At 46.9% G+C, this 14,850-nt stretch overlaps 1 protein-coding gene across 1 annotated transcript; it reads right to left on the bottom strand.

The window, feature by feature from the left end:
* Positions 1 to 114: 114 nt before the first annotated feature.
* On the bottom strand, positions 115 to 1,554 carry SPN (sialophorin). The gene is made up of 2 exons (XM_063101109.1): positions 678 to 1,554; positions 115 to 566 (listed from the first exon to the last, which is right to left on the bottom strand). Exons 1-2 carry the CDS (start codon positions 1,552 to 1,554, stop codon positions 115 to 117), a joined length of 1,329 nt encoding a protein of 442 aa, XP_062957179.1.
* Between the last annotated feature and the right edge of the window lie 13,296 nt (positions 1,555 to 14,850).

The following is a 14,850-nucleotide window of genomic DNA, read 5'->3' as shown; positions in this document are numbered from 1 at the left end:
GGAGGAGGAGGCAGAGAGGGGACGCTGGGGGACCTCCCGAGGAGGCTGGCGAGACGCTGCGGGTCGCGGGTGGGAAGCGATGCTGCGGCAGGGACTCTGTCCCACCCCTGCTGCTCAGGAACACGGAGGCGTGGCGGCCTCTCCCGCCTGCGGCCCCTCGGCAGCCGGCTCCTCCTCAGCCCCGTCCTCGCTGCCCACCAGCGGCTCCTCCTCCCCCTTGAAGCTGGACCCCGAGCCACACTTCAGCTCCTCCAGCGCCAAGGAGCCCTGGCAAGACTTGCGTCTGCCGAAGAAGGTGGTGAGCAAGGGCCGCTGGCCAGACCCCTCCCCCTCGGGGACCCCAGAGCCCTTGTGGCCCCCGGACCCTGCCGCTATTGCTGTCACGGCCTCCTCGTCAGGGACCCGAGCTGGCCCAGCCCAGGCGTCCACCACCCCATTGGCCTTTCCACCTCCGTTTAGTGTGAGGGCCCCTGTCCTACGCTTCTGCCACTGGCGCCACAGCAGGAGAAGTAACACGAGGACTAAGATCACCAGCAGGGCCACAAGCACAGCCACCAGCATCATGCCTTTCGACCCTTGATGTGAATTTGCAGTGGGAAGAGTGCTCATCGCTGGAGCGACAGGGGGACCACTGGCCCTGCTCGTCGCTGTGATGACAGGTGGACCACTGGCCCCACTGGAGGTTTCCAGAGCACTCGTTGCTGTGGTGAGAGGGGGACCACTGGCCCCGCTGGAGGTTTCCAGAGCACTCGTTGCTGTGGTGACAGGGGGACCACTGGCCCCGCTGGAGGTTTCCAGAACATTCGTTGCTGTGGTGACAGGGGGACCACTGGCCCCACTGGAGGTTTCCAGAGCACTCGTTGCTGTGGTGACAGGGGGACCACTGGCCCCACTGGAGGTTTCCAGAGCACTCATTGCTGTGATGACAGGTGGGCCAGTGGCCCCGCTGGAGGTTTCCAGAACACTTGTTGCTGTGGTGACGGGGGGACCACTGGCCCCACTGGACGTCTCCAGAGCACTCGTCGCTGTGATGACAGGTGGGCCAGTGGCCCCGCTGGAGGTTTCTAGAACACTTGTTGCTGTGGTGACAGGGGGACCACTGGCCCCGCTGGAGGTCTCCAGAGGGCTAGGTGTCACGTGTCCACCCATCACAGTGTGGGATCCTATTGTTATGGGGACAGCAGAGTCACTGGTTACATTAGAGATTTCCAGAAGCACTGATGACTTCTTGGAGGAAACTTCCTGAGAGGTTGTTGGCTCAGGGGGGCCAGTGCTGGCACTAAAAGAAGTCCCAATTTGTCCCTCATTGTCTCTAAAGGGAGTTGTAGACACTGGGGTTGAGATCTGGTCCCCAGTGCTGTCAACCTTAGGGTCCCTTATTGCTGAGCCAGTGAAGGTCACTGAGTTGAGGTTCAGGGCCTCAGAGATATCTGAGACCAAAGAAGCAGAAGACCCTCCAGGGGCAGATGTCTGCAAAGTTGCCGTATACTCCAGAGACTGTGGGCTCACCATCTGGGCCCAGAAGCCCCCAAAGAGGAGGAGGAGCAGGGCCATTTCCAGGGCAACAGGCACGAGCAGGAGCGGGGACCTGGGGCAGGGGGGAAATTGGAGAAATAAAACGCGTGGGAGCAGGGGACCTGGCCAGCCCTCCCCTCCTGCCACTTCCCTGCCAACTGCCAGGCCTAGCTTGTGGTTTAACGGCTCCTTCCACCCTTACTTTTTTTTTTTCTTTAAAGATGACCGGTAAGGGGATCTTAACCCTTGACTTGGTGTTGTCAGCACCACACTCTCCCAAGTGAGAGCTAACCGGCCATCCCTAGGGATCCGAACCTATGGCCTTGGGGTTATCAGCACCATGCTCTCCCAAGTGAGCCACAGACTGTCCCTCAACCCTGACTTTTATGATTATCAGAAATAACAAGGGAATGGGTACCAGCAGCTCCCCCATCAACCCATCCCATAGGCCCCTCAGGCCTCAGCAGCTCAGACTCCAGCCACAGCCACCTCCTGGCCTCCCTGATCCTATTCAGTGGCTCCTGATCCTCTTTCCCCATCACCTGTCGGGAGCTTTTCAAGCCACAGGCACATGCCCAGGTCCCTGCCCAACCAGGTTGCACCCCCTTACCAGCTCAGTCGATAAGAGCACAGGGCTGGGGCCAGGTCACTCCAACTCCTCCTGAGGCGGGGGCAGGACTGGGTTAGATAGGGCCCCAAGGGGAAAGGAAGTGAGCCCTGGCTCCACCCCCACACCCTGCATCCTGCCTTAACCACCCTCGTGTGGTGACAGCTCCATAACCTGCCTGGGGCTCTGGAGGCCCAGCTGAGGCAGGAGGGGATGCTGTGTGGGGGAGGATCCTGGAATAGGGATTCCTGGGTCTTAGCTGGATAGCAGGATGGGAAGAGGTGACGCTGGAAGAGCTGGGGCATGGGAATGTGTGCTTGACAGCTAGGGGTGCAGAGGAGGAGATGGGAGGGGAGGGTGGTTTCCTTTGCATCTGTGGTTCCTGAGCTGTTAGGGCAGGACCTGAGGTGGTGCCACTTCCTGGCTCCTCACAGGAAGTAGCAGGGTGAGGGGTATCCCCTGGCTCTGGCTGGGGCTGTGAAAGCCTTTGCAGGGTGGAGCCCCTGACTGCTCACATGGAGCTGGGGCCACCACTAGCCTCGGCTTAACTCAGCCAAGGCAGTTATGAACAACTGCACATGCTGTGATACCATTTTTGTAGAAGGCTGGTGATGCTGTGGGAATTTACACAGAAAACAGTCTGGAAAGATATCTATGGAGGGATTAACCAGATTGTCTTTCGATAGGTGAGAGTAGAGGTTCTTTATTTTCTGTTTTGGATGGTTTCTATTTCCTGACCTTCCTCTAATTAGTAAGCTTTGACTTGTGTGTTTTTTTTTCAATTTTTGCCCTTCTTTAAAAAAAGAAAATCAAAGCCGATTTATATTGTAAAAGCAGGGCCGAGCCTGTGGCGCACTCGGGAAAGTGCGGTGCTGGGAGTGCAGCGACGCTCCCACCGCGGGTTCGGATCCTATATAGGAATGGCCGGTGCACTCACTGGCTGAGTGCCGGTCACAAAAAAGACCAAAAGAAAAAAAAAATCAATTATAAAAAAAATATATATATATATATATATATATATATATATATATATATAGTAAAAGCAGCCCATGTGCATAATAGATTAAAACATACTACCCAAAGTGATCTATGGATTTAATGCAATCCCTATCAAAATACCAATGATACTCTTTACAGAAATAGAAAAACAATCCTAAAATTCATATGGAACCACAAAAGACCCTGAACAGGCAAAGCAATCCTGAGCAAAAATAACAAAGCTGGAGGCATCACACTATCTGACTTCAAAGTACACTACAAAGCCATAGTAACCAAAACAGAATGGTACTGGCATAAAAATGGACACATAGACCAATGGAACAGAATAGAGATCCCAGAAATAAATCCACATACTTACATCCAGAGTATACAGGATACTCAAACAACTCAATAGCAAACAACAAAAACAAATAACCAACTAAAAATGGGCAAAAGATCTGAATAGAAATTTCTCAAGAAGACAAACAAAAGGACAACAGGTATATGAAAAAAATTCAGCATCATTAATCACCAGGGAAATGCAAATCAAAACCACAACAAGATATCATCTCACATCAGTTAGAATGGCAATTATCAAAAAGACAGAAAATAACAAATGCTGGTGAGGATGTGGAGAAAGGGGAACACTTCTACACTGTTGGCAGGAATGTAAGTTATTACATCCATTATGGAAAACAGTATGGAGGTTTCTCAAAAAACTATAGATATTAGGTTAGAGTGCAGTGTTATAACACCAAGGTCAAGGATTTGGATCCCCATACTGGCCAGTCACCCAAAACAAACAAAAAAACCAAAAACGAAACAAAATTTTAAAACTACAGATAGAATTACCATATGATCCAGCAATTCCACTATTGGGTGTTTATCCAAAGAAAAGGAAATCAGTATGTGGAAGAGACACGTGCACTCCCATGTCCACTGCAGCACTATTCACAATAGCTAAGTTATGGAATCAGCCTAATTGTCCATCAACAGATGAATGGCTAAAGAAAATTGGTATATAGGCACAATGGAATACTATTCAGCTACAAAAAAAAGAATGAAATCTTGTCATTTGTGGTAACATGGATGAGCTTGGAGGACCTTATGTTAAGTGAAATAGGCCAGGCACAGAAAGATAAATACTGCATGTTGCCACTAGTATGTGGGAGTTTAAAAAGTTGATATCATAGAAGTAGAGAGTAGCATAGTGATTACTAGAGGCTGGGAAGGATGGGAAGGTATAGAGAGAGGTTGGTTAACAGATTCAAAATTAGAGTTAGATAGGAGGAATAAGTTTTAGTGTTGCTCTGAGGATGTGGGTGGGTCCAGGCTTCAGCCTGAAGCACTCACAATACAGGGTCTGCGGACTCTGGGGTAGAGGGAGAGACCATGATGAGATGAGCAAGGGGTGACCATGGCCCTCAAGGCATCACAGAAGAGTGATACTTAGACACTTAGAACATTGGTTGCTGCACTCATGGACTGACACTCACTGTTGGCCAGGTGCAGTGCCAAAGGTCCCCTGTGCCTGATGCCAGTTGCTCCTCCCAACAAGAGGGTAAGTGACCTCCGGGCACGTAGCATGGGCACAGCTCAGTGCCAGGAGCTTCGCATTCATATAGCACTTACTCATCATGACAGCCCTGAGAGATACATGTCACTACCCTAATTTTACAGGTGGGAAATACTGTGAAACAAATCTGAGGAACAAGACCGCTAAGAGATTTGCCTAGGCTCATAAAAGCAATAAGTGCTAGGGATGAGATTCAAAGTCAGGTTTGTCAAGGGCCAGAGGCCAAAGATAAGGATCTCCCAGGTGGTACTAGAATCTGATACTGGTTGGGTATAAATAATTAATTCAAATAATGTAGTACTTGCTAAAATAGGGGCTATATCCAGTCTTAAGGGGCATCTAGGAAGACTTCAGAGAGACGATGTATTTGAGCTGGGTCTTTAAAAAGCTGAGAGACATTGGGACTCCTCTGCTTCTCTTATACCTCACATCCAATCTATCTGCAAATTATACTCTTTCTACCCTCAAAATAGATCCAGCACCTGACATCCAGGTCTTGGCTTCTAGATACCACTCTCCTTGGAGGAATCAGGGTTCCTTGGAAAATGGCTGATTCCAGGGCTGGGGCAGGGAAATCAGAGAAGAGCCTGGAAAATCTTGTAACATCAGCAAGTAAAGAAGTGCTCAAAGAATGATGGACATGTGTCAAAAAGACAAGGAACCAGCTGGAAGGAGTTACCAAAGGCCAAAGCAGGGACACTTTGAGCATCAAACTGAATAATGACAGTGACTGATTAATCAGTTGAATAAGGTAAGAGCCCATGAGTTCATACTGATTCTGAAAATATTAGAGAATGAGATAGACAAAGGGAAGGAGGGAGGAATGGAGAGTGGAAGGATAGTCAGGAAAGTTCTTTTACAGTAGGAAAGCTAACTAATAATTGTAAAAGTAATTTAGAGTTAAAAATGACCAAATTATAACCACTGTGATAATAACTGATTCAGGTAAAAATGTATGTTAAAACCATTGAGTGAAATTGGAGGGCTGTGTGTTTATAGGACATTTACATAGTCTGTATTAATTTCAAAAGGAAAATAGTAACTTTACAGTGGAGAAATCTAACAGACACTGTCTTAACCAAGTGACCAAAATTACCATCACAGTAACAGGACAACCCAACACCACCTGCCTCCTGAAAGAATACATTGCTTCCAAGGTATTTCTAACAAAAATGCACAGCCCAAATCTAATTGTCTAAATATCAGGGAAACTCAAAGTGTAGCCCAGCTTCATCTTGGGACCAGCAGTTGTTTCTCCCATGTGGGATAGCCTCTTTCCTGCATCCCACATCCTCATCTTTTATGGCTTATCCCCTCAGTTCTGCTGGAGCACGTCCTCAAGTCACTTCCTCAAAAGTGGGCTTCCTAAGAAGAAGGTAAACTTTCTAAGTAATCTTGTGCTTCAATATGTCTTTATTTTGTTCTCATACTTGATTGACGTATTAGTCCATTTTGTGTTGCTATAACAGAAATACCTGAGACTGGGTAATTTGTAAAGAACAGAGGCTTATTTGGCTTATGATTCTGGGACAGCTGCATCTGGCCTAGGCCTCAGGCTGCTTCTACTCGTGGCAGAAAGCAGCAGGCAGCCAGCAGGTACAGGCAGATCACAAGGCAAGAGGAAGCAAGAGAAAGAGAGAGAGGGTGCCAGGGTCTTTTAAACAGCCAGCTCTCGTGGGAACTAATAGAGCGAGAACTCACTCACTACCCCTCCTCCCCCAGGGAGAGCATTAATCCATTCATGAGGGATCCACCCTCATGACTCAAACAGCTTCCAACACTGCCACATTGGGGATCAGATTTCCACCTGAGTTTTGGAGGAACAACACATCCAGACTCTTATCAATTGATATAGAATTCAATGCTAAAAATCATTTTTTCTTAGGACCTAGAAGGTGTTTCATTTTCTTCTAGGATCTGGATATATGAGTTTGCTGATGAAAAATCTGATGCTAATCCAAGAGCTTTTCTCAAACACACACACACACACACACACACACACACACACACACAGGAAAACTCAAAAGTTCAGCCATCAAGTTGGAAGCCCTACTCCAGTACCAAAAGCCCCAATTAGCTTTTTATTGGCCTACTCGGAAGTATGAATGGACCTTAAAGAAATACCAGACATTCAAAGAAACCCTGCAACATGAAGAAAAGCACCAAGATAAATCAGTCCCATCATCCATTCTGCCTCCCTCTTTCCTAACAGATCCCCAATTTGTTCAGGTGCCCCCCTTCATACACATCAGGGACACCAACCCCTCCTTTACCTCCAGGAAAAAGTCTGATGAATCTAGAGTAACCTTATGCCCTCTGCTCATGATTGCATCGGGAAAGGGCATGTGCCCTGATTCCAGCCACTGGGATGCAAGGAAGGGGGGCTTTTTGAAAAGTTCTTATTTACTTTTAAAAGAGAGCCAGGACAGTGACCTCTCCTTTTCACCAGATGTGATTAAGGGCATATCCTCCAACTCTGAGAGGAACCAGGACCAGGATGACAGCATTGTGGCTGGCCAAGCAGAGAGACAAAGAGCACAGGGTGGTTGAGGCATCCAAAAAGCCAGATCAATGGGCCCTGAATGTCATTGGTCCCCTTCTGTGGGCTTCCTAGAAGTTGGATTTTTAGTCATTGGTAGCCTAAAGCATCATGAGTACTTAACAAAATGAAAAATAATCCTGGAGGAAACAGAATTTGTTTAAAGAAAAAGAAAAATCTGATATCCTTAGAGAAATTTTAAAAGACATTGCTTTCTCAAAATAAAAACAGTATAACACCAGGGTCAAGGGTTCGGATCCCCATACTGGCCAGCTGCAAAAAAATAAAAATAAAAAATAAGTTAAAAAAATAAAAACAGCCTGCTATGAAAAAGAAATAATTAGAGTTCAAGACTGAATTCTTCAAAATTAAAACAATGATACTGAATTACTAAAAGTGTTAGAACAAAAAGTTAGAGGAGTCCTCCAGAAAACAGAACCCCAAAAAGAAGGGAGAGAGGGAGAAGATAAGAGAGACAGTATGTGAGACTGCACTATCTCAGGTACAACTGTGCTGCTGTAACATAGAGATCCAATAAAGTGGCGGCCTAAAAAGCACAGTAGATTATTTCTTTTCAGTGGGACATGTCCAGATTAAGTGGTGGTCATCAGGGAAGCAGCTCTGCTCCCCACATCTTCCAGGGACCCCAGCCTCTTCCTAGTCATTGTCCTGTCACCCACAAGGACACTGTTGTCATATGCATGTTTGAATCCATTGTCTTGAGTTCTACCTAGCAGCAAGGGAAAAAAGAGTATGAAGGTGTGCTAGCTTCTTAAGGCCTGCAAGTCACATGCTACGCTCCCGTCACGTTCTATTGGTGACAACTTAGTCATGTGACCATGCCTAACTGCAAGGGAGGCTGGGAAATGTAGCTCAGCCATGTTCCTGGCAGAAGAAGGGATCCCTGGATTTCGGTGGACAATAGTAATCCTTACCACAGAGACACAGTGGATCAATTGAAGAGGTCCCAAACTAACCAATAAGAGTGCCAGGAAGAGAGAACTGAGAAAATGGAAGGGCGAGAATAATCAGAGAAATATCATGAGACAGCCTCACTCAGCTGAAAATCACACATCTTCAGGCCGAAAAGCCTACCTGATGCCTGTCCAATGAAAGAAGACCCACGGCCAGGCACATCAGAACCCTAAAGATGTCATTTATGACTTACGTCTTTCCTAAGGAACAGGAAGCAGCTGGTGATGAGGTAAACAGCCTAGGAAAGGGCGAACGGAGTGACCAGCTCCACATTTGGCCCTGAGTTCCTGAGGCTGGCCCAAAAGGGAGAATTTACATGATTTCTCATAGTCATAAAGGAGAAGAAACAGTAAGCAGTTCCTCAGAGAAGTCCAATATTTTCCTGGCGCTCACTTTTAAAATTAATTCTCATGGTGTTGTAACACCAAGGTCAAGGGTTCAGATCCCTGTACCAGCCAGACACCAAAAAAGAACAACAAAAATTAATTTTCATGTGAGGCCACACCTCGTGCTGGTTGATGTCAAGAATACATTAGCTGCTGGGTAATGCAAGTCAGGCCTGGGCATCGGAGTCAGACAGACTGGCCTGCAGACGGCCACTACTCATTAGCTGTGTGCCCTTGGGAACATTTCCTGAGTCTCAGTTTTCCTCATCTTTAAAATGGGAACAGTCCCTACCTCACAACGTTATTCTTTTGTTCATTTATTCCATAAATATTTGTTAAATACCAACCATGTGTCAGGCACAGGAATATGGTAATGAACCAAATAAAGTCCCAGACACCTGCCCTCCTGGAGGTCACCTTCTCCTGACTGAGACAGACTCTAAACAAACACATCATGTAGGTGTCACAGAGGAATGTAATGCAGCAGGACAGGGGCAGTAGGAAAGGTTCATTTCTGCAGGCAGGTCTCCCTGAGAAGGACCTGAAGGGAGTGCGGGAGCCAACCATGCCATATTCAAGGGGAATGGAACTCCAGGGGAGGAAAAGGCCAAATTCAAAGGCCCCCAAACCCAGTCACGCTTGGCGTGTCCTGGGAACCCCAAGGAGGTTGGTGTGGCTGGAGCAGAGGGTCTGAATGGAGAGAGGGACGAAATGAAGCCAGATTAAACATGGCTTTAGGTCACCATAAGGACTTTCACTCTGAATCAGTCAGAGTTGTCGGAGGCTTTGACTTTGAAAAGACTCCTCTGGCCACTGTTGGGAGGAGAGACTGGGGGCAAGAGTGGAAGCAGAGAGATCAGTGAGGGGCTACTGCACCAGGCCAGGTGACAGGTGACAGGAGATGTGGGGAGAGGTGGTCAGATGCTGAATGTCTTTTGAAGGTAGAACCAACAGGGTTTCTTAACAGATTGGATATGGGGGTGTGAAAGACAGGACTGAGGACAACCCCAGGGGTTTTGGCCAGATCAACTGTAAGATGGGAACAGTTGTTTTCTCATATGGGGAGGCTGGGGGAGGAGCAGGTTTGGGGGAGAAGATAAGGAGTTCATTTTGGGACCTGTTAAGTTTGAGATGCCTGTTAGACACCCAAGAGGTTTCAAGTAAGCAGTTCCGAGGCTCATAGAGGAGGTCTATGCTGCAGATGAATATCTGGGGTACATCAACATTTGGATGGTATTTAAAGCCATGACTCTGGGTGAACTAACCTCAAGCGTAAGTGTTGATTGAGAGAAGAGGACCAGCACTGACATGGGAAATGGGTGCTACTTCATTTACAGAGAGGGCAATGGCAGCTCAGAGAGGTTAAGTGTCTGGCCTGAGGTTACACAGGTGGTAAGGGGTAGAATCAGGACTCAAAGCCAGGTCCTAGGTCAGATCTTCTTGTACTCCATTACAGTAATCTTATATAGGCTCTGTTGATCTAATTTGACCCATGGCTATAACTTAGAATATTTAGAGGACTTAACTAGTGTTTACTCAGGCCCTGAAACTCTAAGTTGCTTCTCAGCTGGGCTTTTGGGAAGAGCTGCAGAATCCAAGATTCTCCATCAGACCTGATGGGACGGAATGGGATTCTCACGCATTGAGCAAGGGCAGATCTGTGTGTTTGGCAAAGCTGGAGGTGGTAGGAGTCATCACAGATCACGAGAGCTACCGCCCAGATATCAGCCAGTACAGACACGATTTTGGATCTGCCTCAGCCCCTGAACAATTGATAAGCACCAGTGTCACTCCTCAGCAGGCTTTCCTCCAGTCTGGAAAATGTCCACATAAGTGTCGCCAGCTGCTCGTCCTTGTCCCAGCTCTAAATTGAAGGTAATGATGCTGCCCTCTTCAGGACTGTTATCAGGTTACACAAGCAAATAGTGAAATTACCCAGCTCACGGCAAGGCCTGGCACAGAGTTTAATATTTTTCTTTTCCTGCCTTAGCCTTTCAGAACTCAGCAAAGATCCCTCCTAAGCCTTGTGACCTCTGGGCCCCCCTACGCTGCCCTGTGTATCTGTTCAGTCTGATGTGCTCTGCTCAGGAAGTGGCTTTGGATAGAGTTCCTCAGAGCCCTGGGGTTCAGAGGTGGGCTTTGGGTTTGTTACCCTGGGCTGTTGTCTTCTACCTCCCACCCCTCAGATCCTTTCTGTGCCCCGGAGGCTCCCTCACCTTCTGGCTTCCACTGGGTTCAGCTAAAGGGAGGACCAGCTGGAGGCTGGAGGGGGAGAGGAGAGTCAGGCCATTTCTCCCTGCTCCCTTCCTACGGTGCCTGTCGGAGGTCCCCTCCTCTATGTCTCCAGTTTTCACTGAGTTTCAATAATACAATGTATTCCCTTTACCCCTCAGTCCTAGAGGTAGTAACAGCTCCCATAGTATGCTAGCCTCTTGGCTAAATTTGGGCTCAGCATTCCTTGTAGATTCTTTTAACCATATCCATATCTCTACAAGGAGTCCCTATGTTAAAGCCTCTAGATCTGCTCTTTCCAATACAATAACCACTAGCTACATATGGATATTTAAATTTATTTTTTGGGGGGGGGGTTTGCTGGCTGACCATTACAGGAATCGAACCCTGGACCTTAGTGTTATCAGCACCGTGCTCTAACCAACTAAGCTAACCAGCCAGCCCTTAAATTAAAATTAAATTAAATTAAATACAATTTAAAATTCAGTTTCTCAGTTGCACTAGCCACATTTCAAGTGTTCAGTAGCCAATGTGGCTAGTGGTTACCACTTGGAACAGCACAGATACAGAAATTTCCATAATTACAGAAGGTTCTATTGGACAGCACTGCTTAGAACCATCTGAGTTGGATTCTGCTTTTTGCTGGGACTAACTGGTACACTGCCCTAGATCCATCAGAACCAAGGCAGTTTTATCTCACTTAGATATTTGGGAGTCCGATTTTAAACTGTCATTGATTCTCAACTATTCTAACAGGTATTCAAGACATACTGTCTCTCTCCTACACTGCTGATGGGGATGTGAAATGGTGCAGCCACTTTAGCAAACAGTCTGGCAGTTCCTCAAAATGCTAAACAAAACGCTAAACTCAGGGCCTGAGTACACACTAGTTAAGTCCTCTAAATATTCTAAGTTATAACCATGGATCAAATTAGATCAACAGAGCCTACGTAAGATTAGTGTAATGGAGGACAAAAAGACCTGACCTAGGACTTGGTTTTGAATCTTGATTCTACCCCTTACCAGCTCTGTGACCTCAGGCCAGACACTTAACCTCTCTGAGCTATAACCCAGAAATTCCACTCCTAGGTAGATGCCCAAGAGAATTGCAAACATAAAAATTTGTACATATGCAAAAATTTGTACACAAATGTTCACTGCAGCATTATTCGTAATTGCCAAAAAGTAGAAACAACCCACATTGTCCATCACCTAGTGAACGGATGAACAAAATGTGGTACATTCATACAATGGATATTACTCAGCATTAAAAGGAAGGAAGGAAACACTGATCCATGCTACAGCATGGTTGAAGCTTGAGAGTATTATGCTAAGTAACAGAAGCAAGTCACAAAGGACCACATATTGTATGATTTCATTTACATGAGATGGCCAGAAAAGGCAAATCCATAGAAATAGAAGCAGATTGGTCATTGCTAGGGGCTGAGAAGTTCAGAGGAGAAATAGGGTGTGGAGTTTCTTTCTGAGGTAATGAAAATGTTCTAAAATTAATTGTGGTAATGGTTGCACAACTCTGTGAATGTACCAAAAATCACCAAATTGTACATCTTAAATGTGTGAATTGTATGGTATGTAAATTATCACTCAATAAAGTTGTTCTTAAAAAAAGACATAAAGTCGTTTTTTCTGCCTCTGCCCCCATCATGTCTAAAACTGATGAATTTTTAAAAAGCAGTATGTTATTAGAAACATGGAAATAAATATCAATAGAAATGGCTAAAAAGAAAGTATTTATCTACAGAAGTGATACTTGAGGAAGGTGCTGGGTATTGCTATTTTTCGATGTAAGCCTTTGAATCTTATCTGAATTATTATTATTTTTTTTTTGCGATTGGCAGATATGGATCGGCTCCACATCCATGACCATGGTGTTATCAGTAGCCTGTAGTCTAACCAAGTGAGCTAACCGGTCAGCCCCTATTTGAATTTTTAAAACTATGCGCATTACTATTTTGACAGAAAATTTTCAAAATTGTTTAAAATACTTTTAAAAAGATGTCTGCTAGTACAAACAAGCTCAAAAGCAACTGTTCAAAGAAGGTATTTAGTACCAACCCCCTGAGTTTGGAGTTGTGTGTACTCTGGCCAGCGATTTTCATATAAACAACCTGATGTGAGTCACAGTCCGCCTTGTCTCCACTGAAGTGGCGATGCTCCATGAGCCCAAGACGGGGTCAAATAAATCTCCATGGGAGTGGCAGGAGGAGGGATTCGCAGAGGAGGCCGGAACAACCGGGACAGAAGAGGGAGACAGGCTCTGGGAGAGCCAGCAGGAGCCTGGGATAAGGAGGTAGGATAAGAAGGAAAAATGGGGAAACAGTGTGATGAGGTACATTGATTTAGCTTATGCCATTTTTACTGTTTGAAAAGTGTTCTTGTTTGAAAGCCCCCAACACCTGTGGTGAAAATTGAAGGTTAAAAATTGTCTTGTACTTAGAAAAATTTTAAGTTCTGCCTGCCTTTGCTGTTTCCCGCCTATGCTATCCCTGACCAATAACACCAAGAGCTGTATCTGGATGTATCTAGACCACCTAAGGAGGAAACCGCCCTGTGAAAGTTTTTGCCGTCCCTAAGTGATTAACTGGCTTCTTTCAGCTTCTGTTATCAGCTTGCGCTAGGCCTCCCCAACCCCCTCCTCATGCCAGGAGGGTTTGTGTGTACGTATGTGTGTAACTATATGATAACTGTAAGTGTGTGACTATATGATTTTTTGCCTGTGTGACTATGTGCCTTTAAAAGACCCCTTAAACTTAAACTCAGGGCTGCTTCCTTCCAAGGCTTTCTTTGAGGAACAGTTGCTGGCCGGCCAATAAAACCCCCCTTCCAAATTCTCAATTGGGGGTTCTGGTTCCTTTTCCATGAGGCAGCCTCACAACAACAGGTTGGCTCAGAGCTCATGGCATTTGGAACAGGAAGAGGCTGGTTGCGACCTGGCATACCTCAGGTCTCAATTTGTTTTGCTCCTTGGACCCAGGTTTCAATTCCTTCTCTTGGGCTGTGGTCCACCTGCTGAGACTGTGGGGTTCTCCAAGCAGGCCTGGCCCCCATCCACCCTCTGATCGCCATCGCCACCCCAGGATCCTTTTCTAAACCCTTTCAATGAATATTTATTGAGTTCCTACTATGTACCGGGCATGGTGCTCTGTGCTGGGGACACATAGTCTCCCCGGTCTCCTCGTGGTTTCTGACCATCAACAAGGGTTATGAAGGGGCAGTGCGAGGCCCTGCGGGGCCATGCAGCAGGAGCTCCTGCCCACTCCCAGGAGTCCAGAAAGGCTTCCTGGAGGAAAAGAGGCCAACACCAGTACCCAAGGGACGAGTAGCAGAAGTCAGCTGGGCAGAGGGAAGAGGGGACAGAACCGATGAGGGGGAAAAAACACAGCAAAGGCCCGGAGGCAGCGAGGGCCTGGGTGTAGGTTGCAGAAGGGGCTCGGTGAGGCGGCCAGGGACGCTGGGGGATGGGGGACAGGAGCTGGAGCCTGCAGAACCCTGTCAAGTTTTCTACTTCGACCTAGGCCTAGGGGCCCACCTGCAGTCTTGAAAGTCAGGGCACCCCAGGCAGCATCATGTAGGTGCCTCCTGCCTGCTGCCCATTCCAGAACTTGCAAAGACCATTGTCTTCCTGACATCCTCACAGGGTCAAGTTCAGTTGGCACACACTAGTACAGTGGTCCCCATTGTTAAAATACTGAAATAGTTCTGTACCCCTTGGTTAGTATAGCCTCTGGCCCAACACCCCTCCAGTGTCCCTGCCCTAGTCACTCTGGCCACTCCTTTGGGAAACCCCAGAAGGCCCCACAGTTCAGCTACTCAAAGGTTTACACCTGCATAACAATAGTCACCCCCCCACCTGTGTTATCATGAGGACTACTGTATATAAAACTTAGGCTAGTGCCTAAGTGCACACTGTTAGTGTTTAATAAATGTTAGCTATTATTATTATGACCAAGGCAACTTCAGGAAAAATCAGACCAAAGCTTACTTCCTGGAAGACAAATCTCCAGTGGGCTCCAGGTAGATG

The sequence above is a fragment of the Cynocephalus volans genome, chromosome 6 (assembly GCF_027409185.1).
Source record: "Cynocephalus volans isolate mCynVol1 chromosome 6, mCynVol1.pri, whole genome shotgun sequence".
Taxonomy (NCBI): domain Eukaryota; kingdom Metazoa; phylum Chordata; class Mammalia; order Dermoptera; family Cynocephalidae; genus Cynocephalus; species Cynocephalus volans.
This window is presented reverse-complemented; position numbering and strand designations above follow the sequence as displayed.

What these genes read in the sequence shown, in the direction of transcription:
- SPN (XM_063101109.1), bottom strand. Translation starts at nt 1,554, where the DNA reads ATGGCCCTGCTCCTCCTCCTCTTTGGGGGCTTCTGGGCCCAGATGGTG. An exon ending in GAGTGCTCTGGAAACCTCCA is followed by an intron (nt 567 to 677) that starts GTGGGGCCAGTG and finishes AAGGGTCGAAAG; the next exon opens with GCATGATGCTGGTGGCTGTG.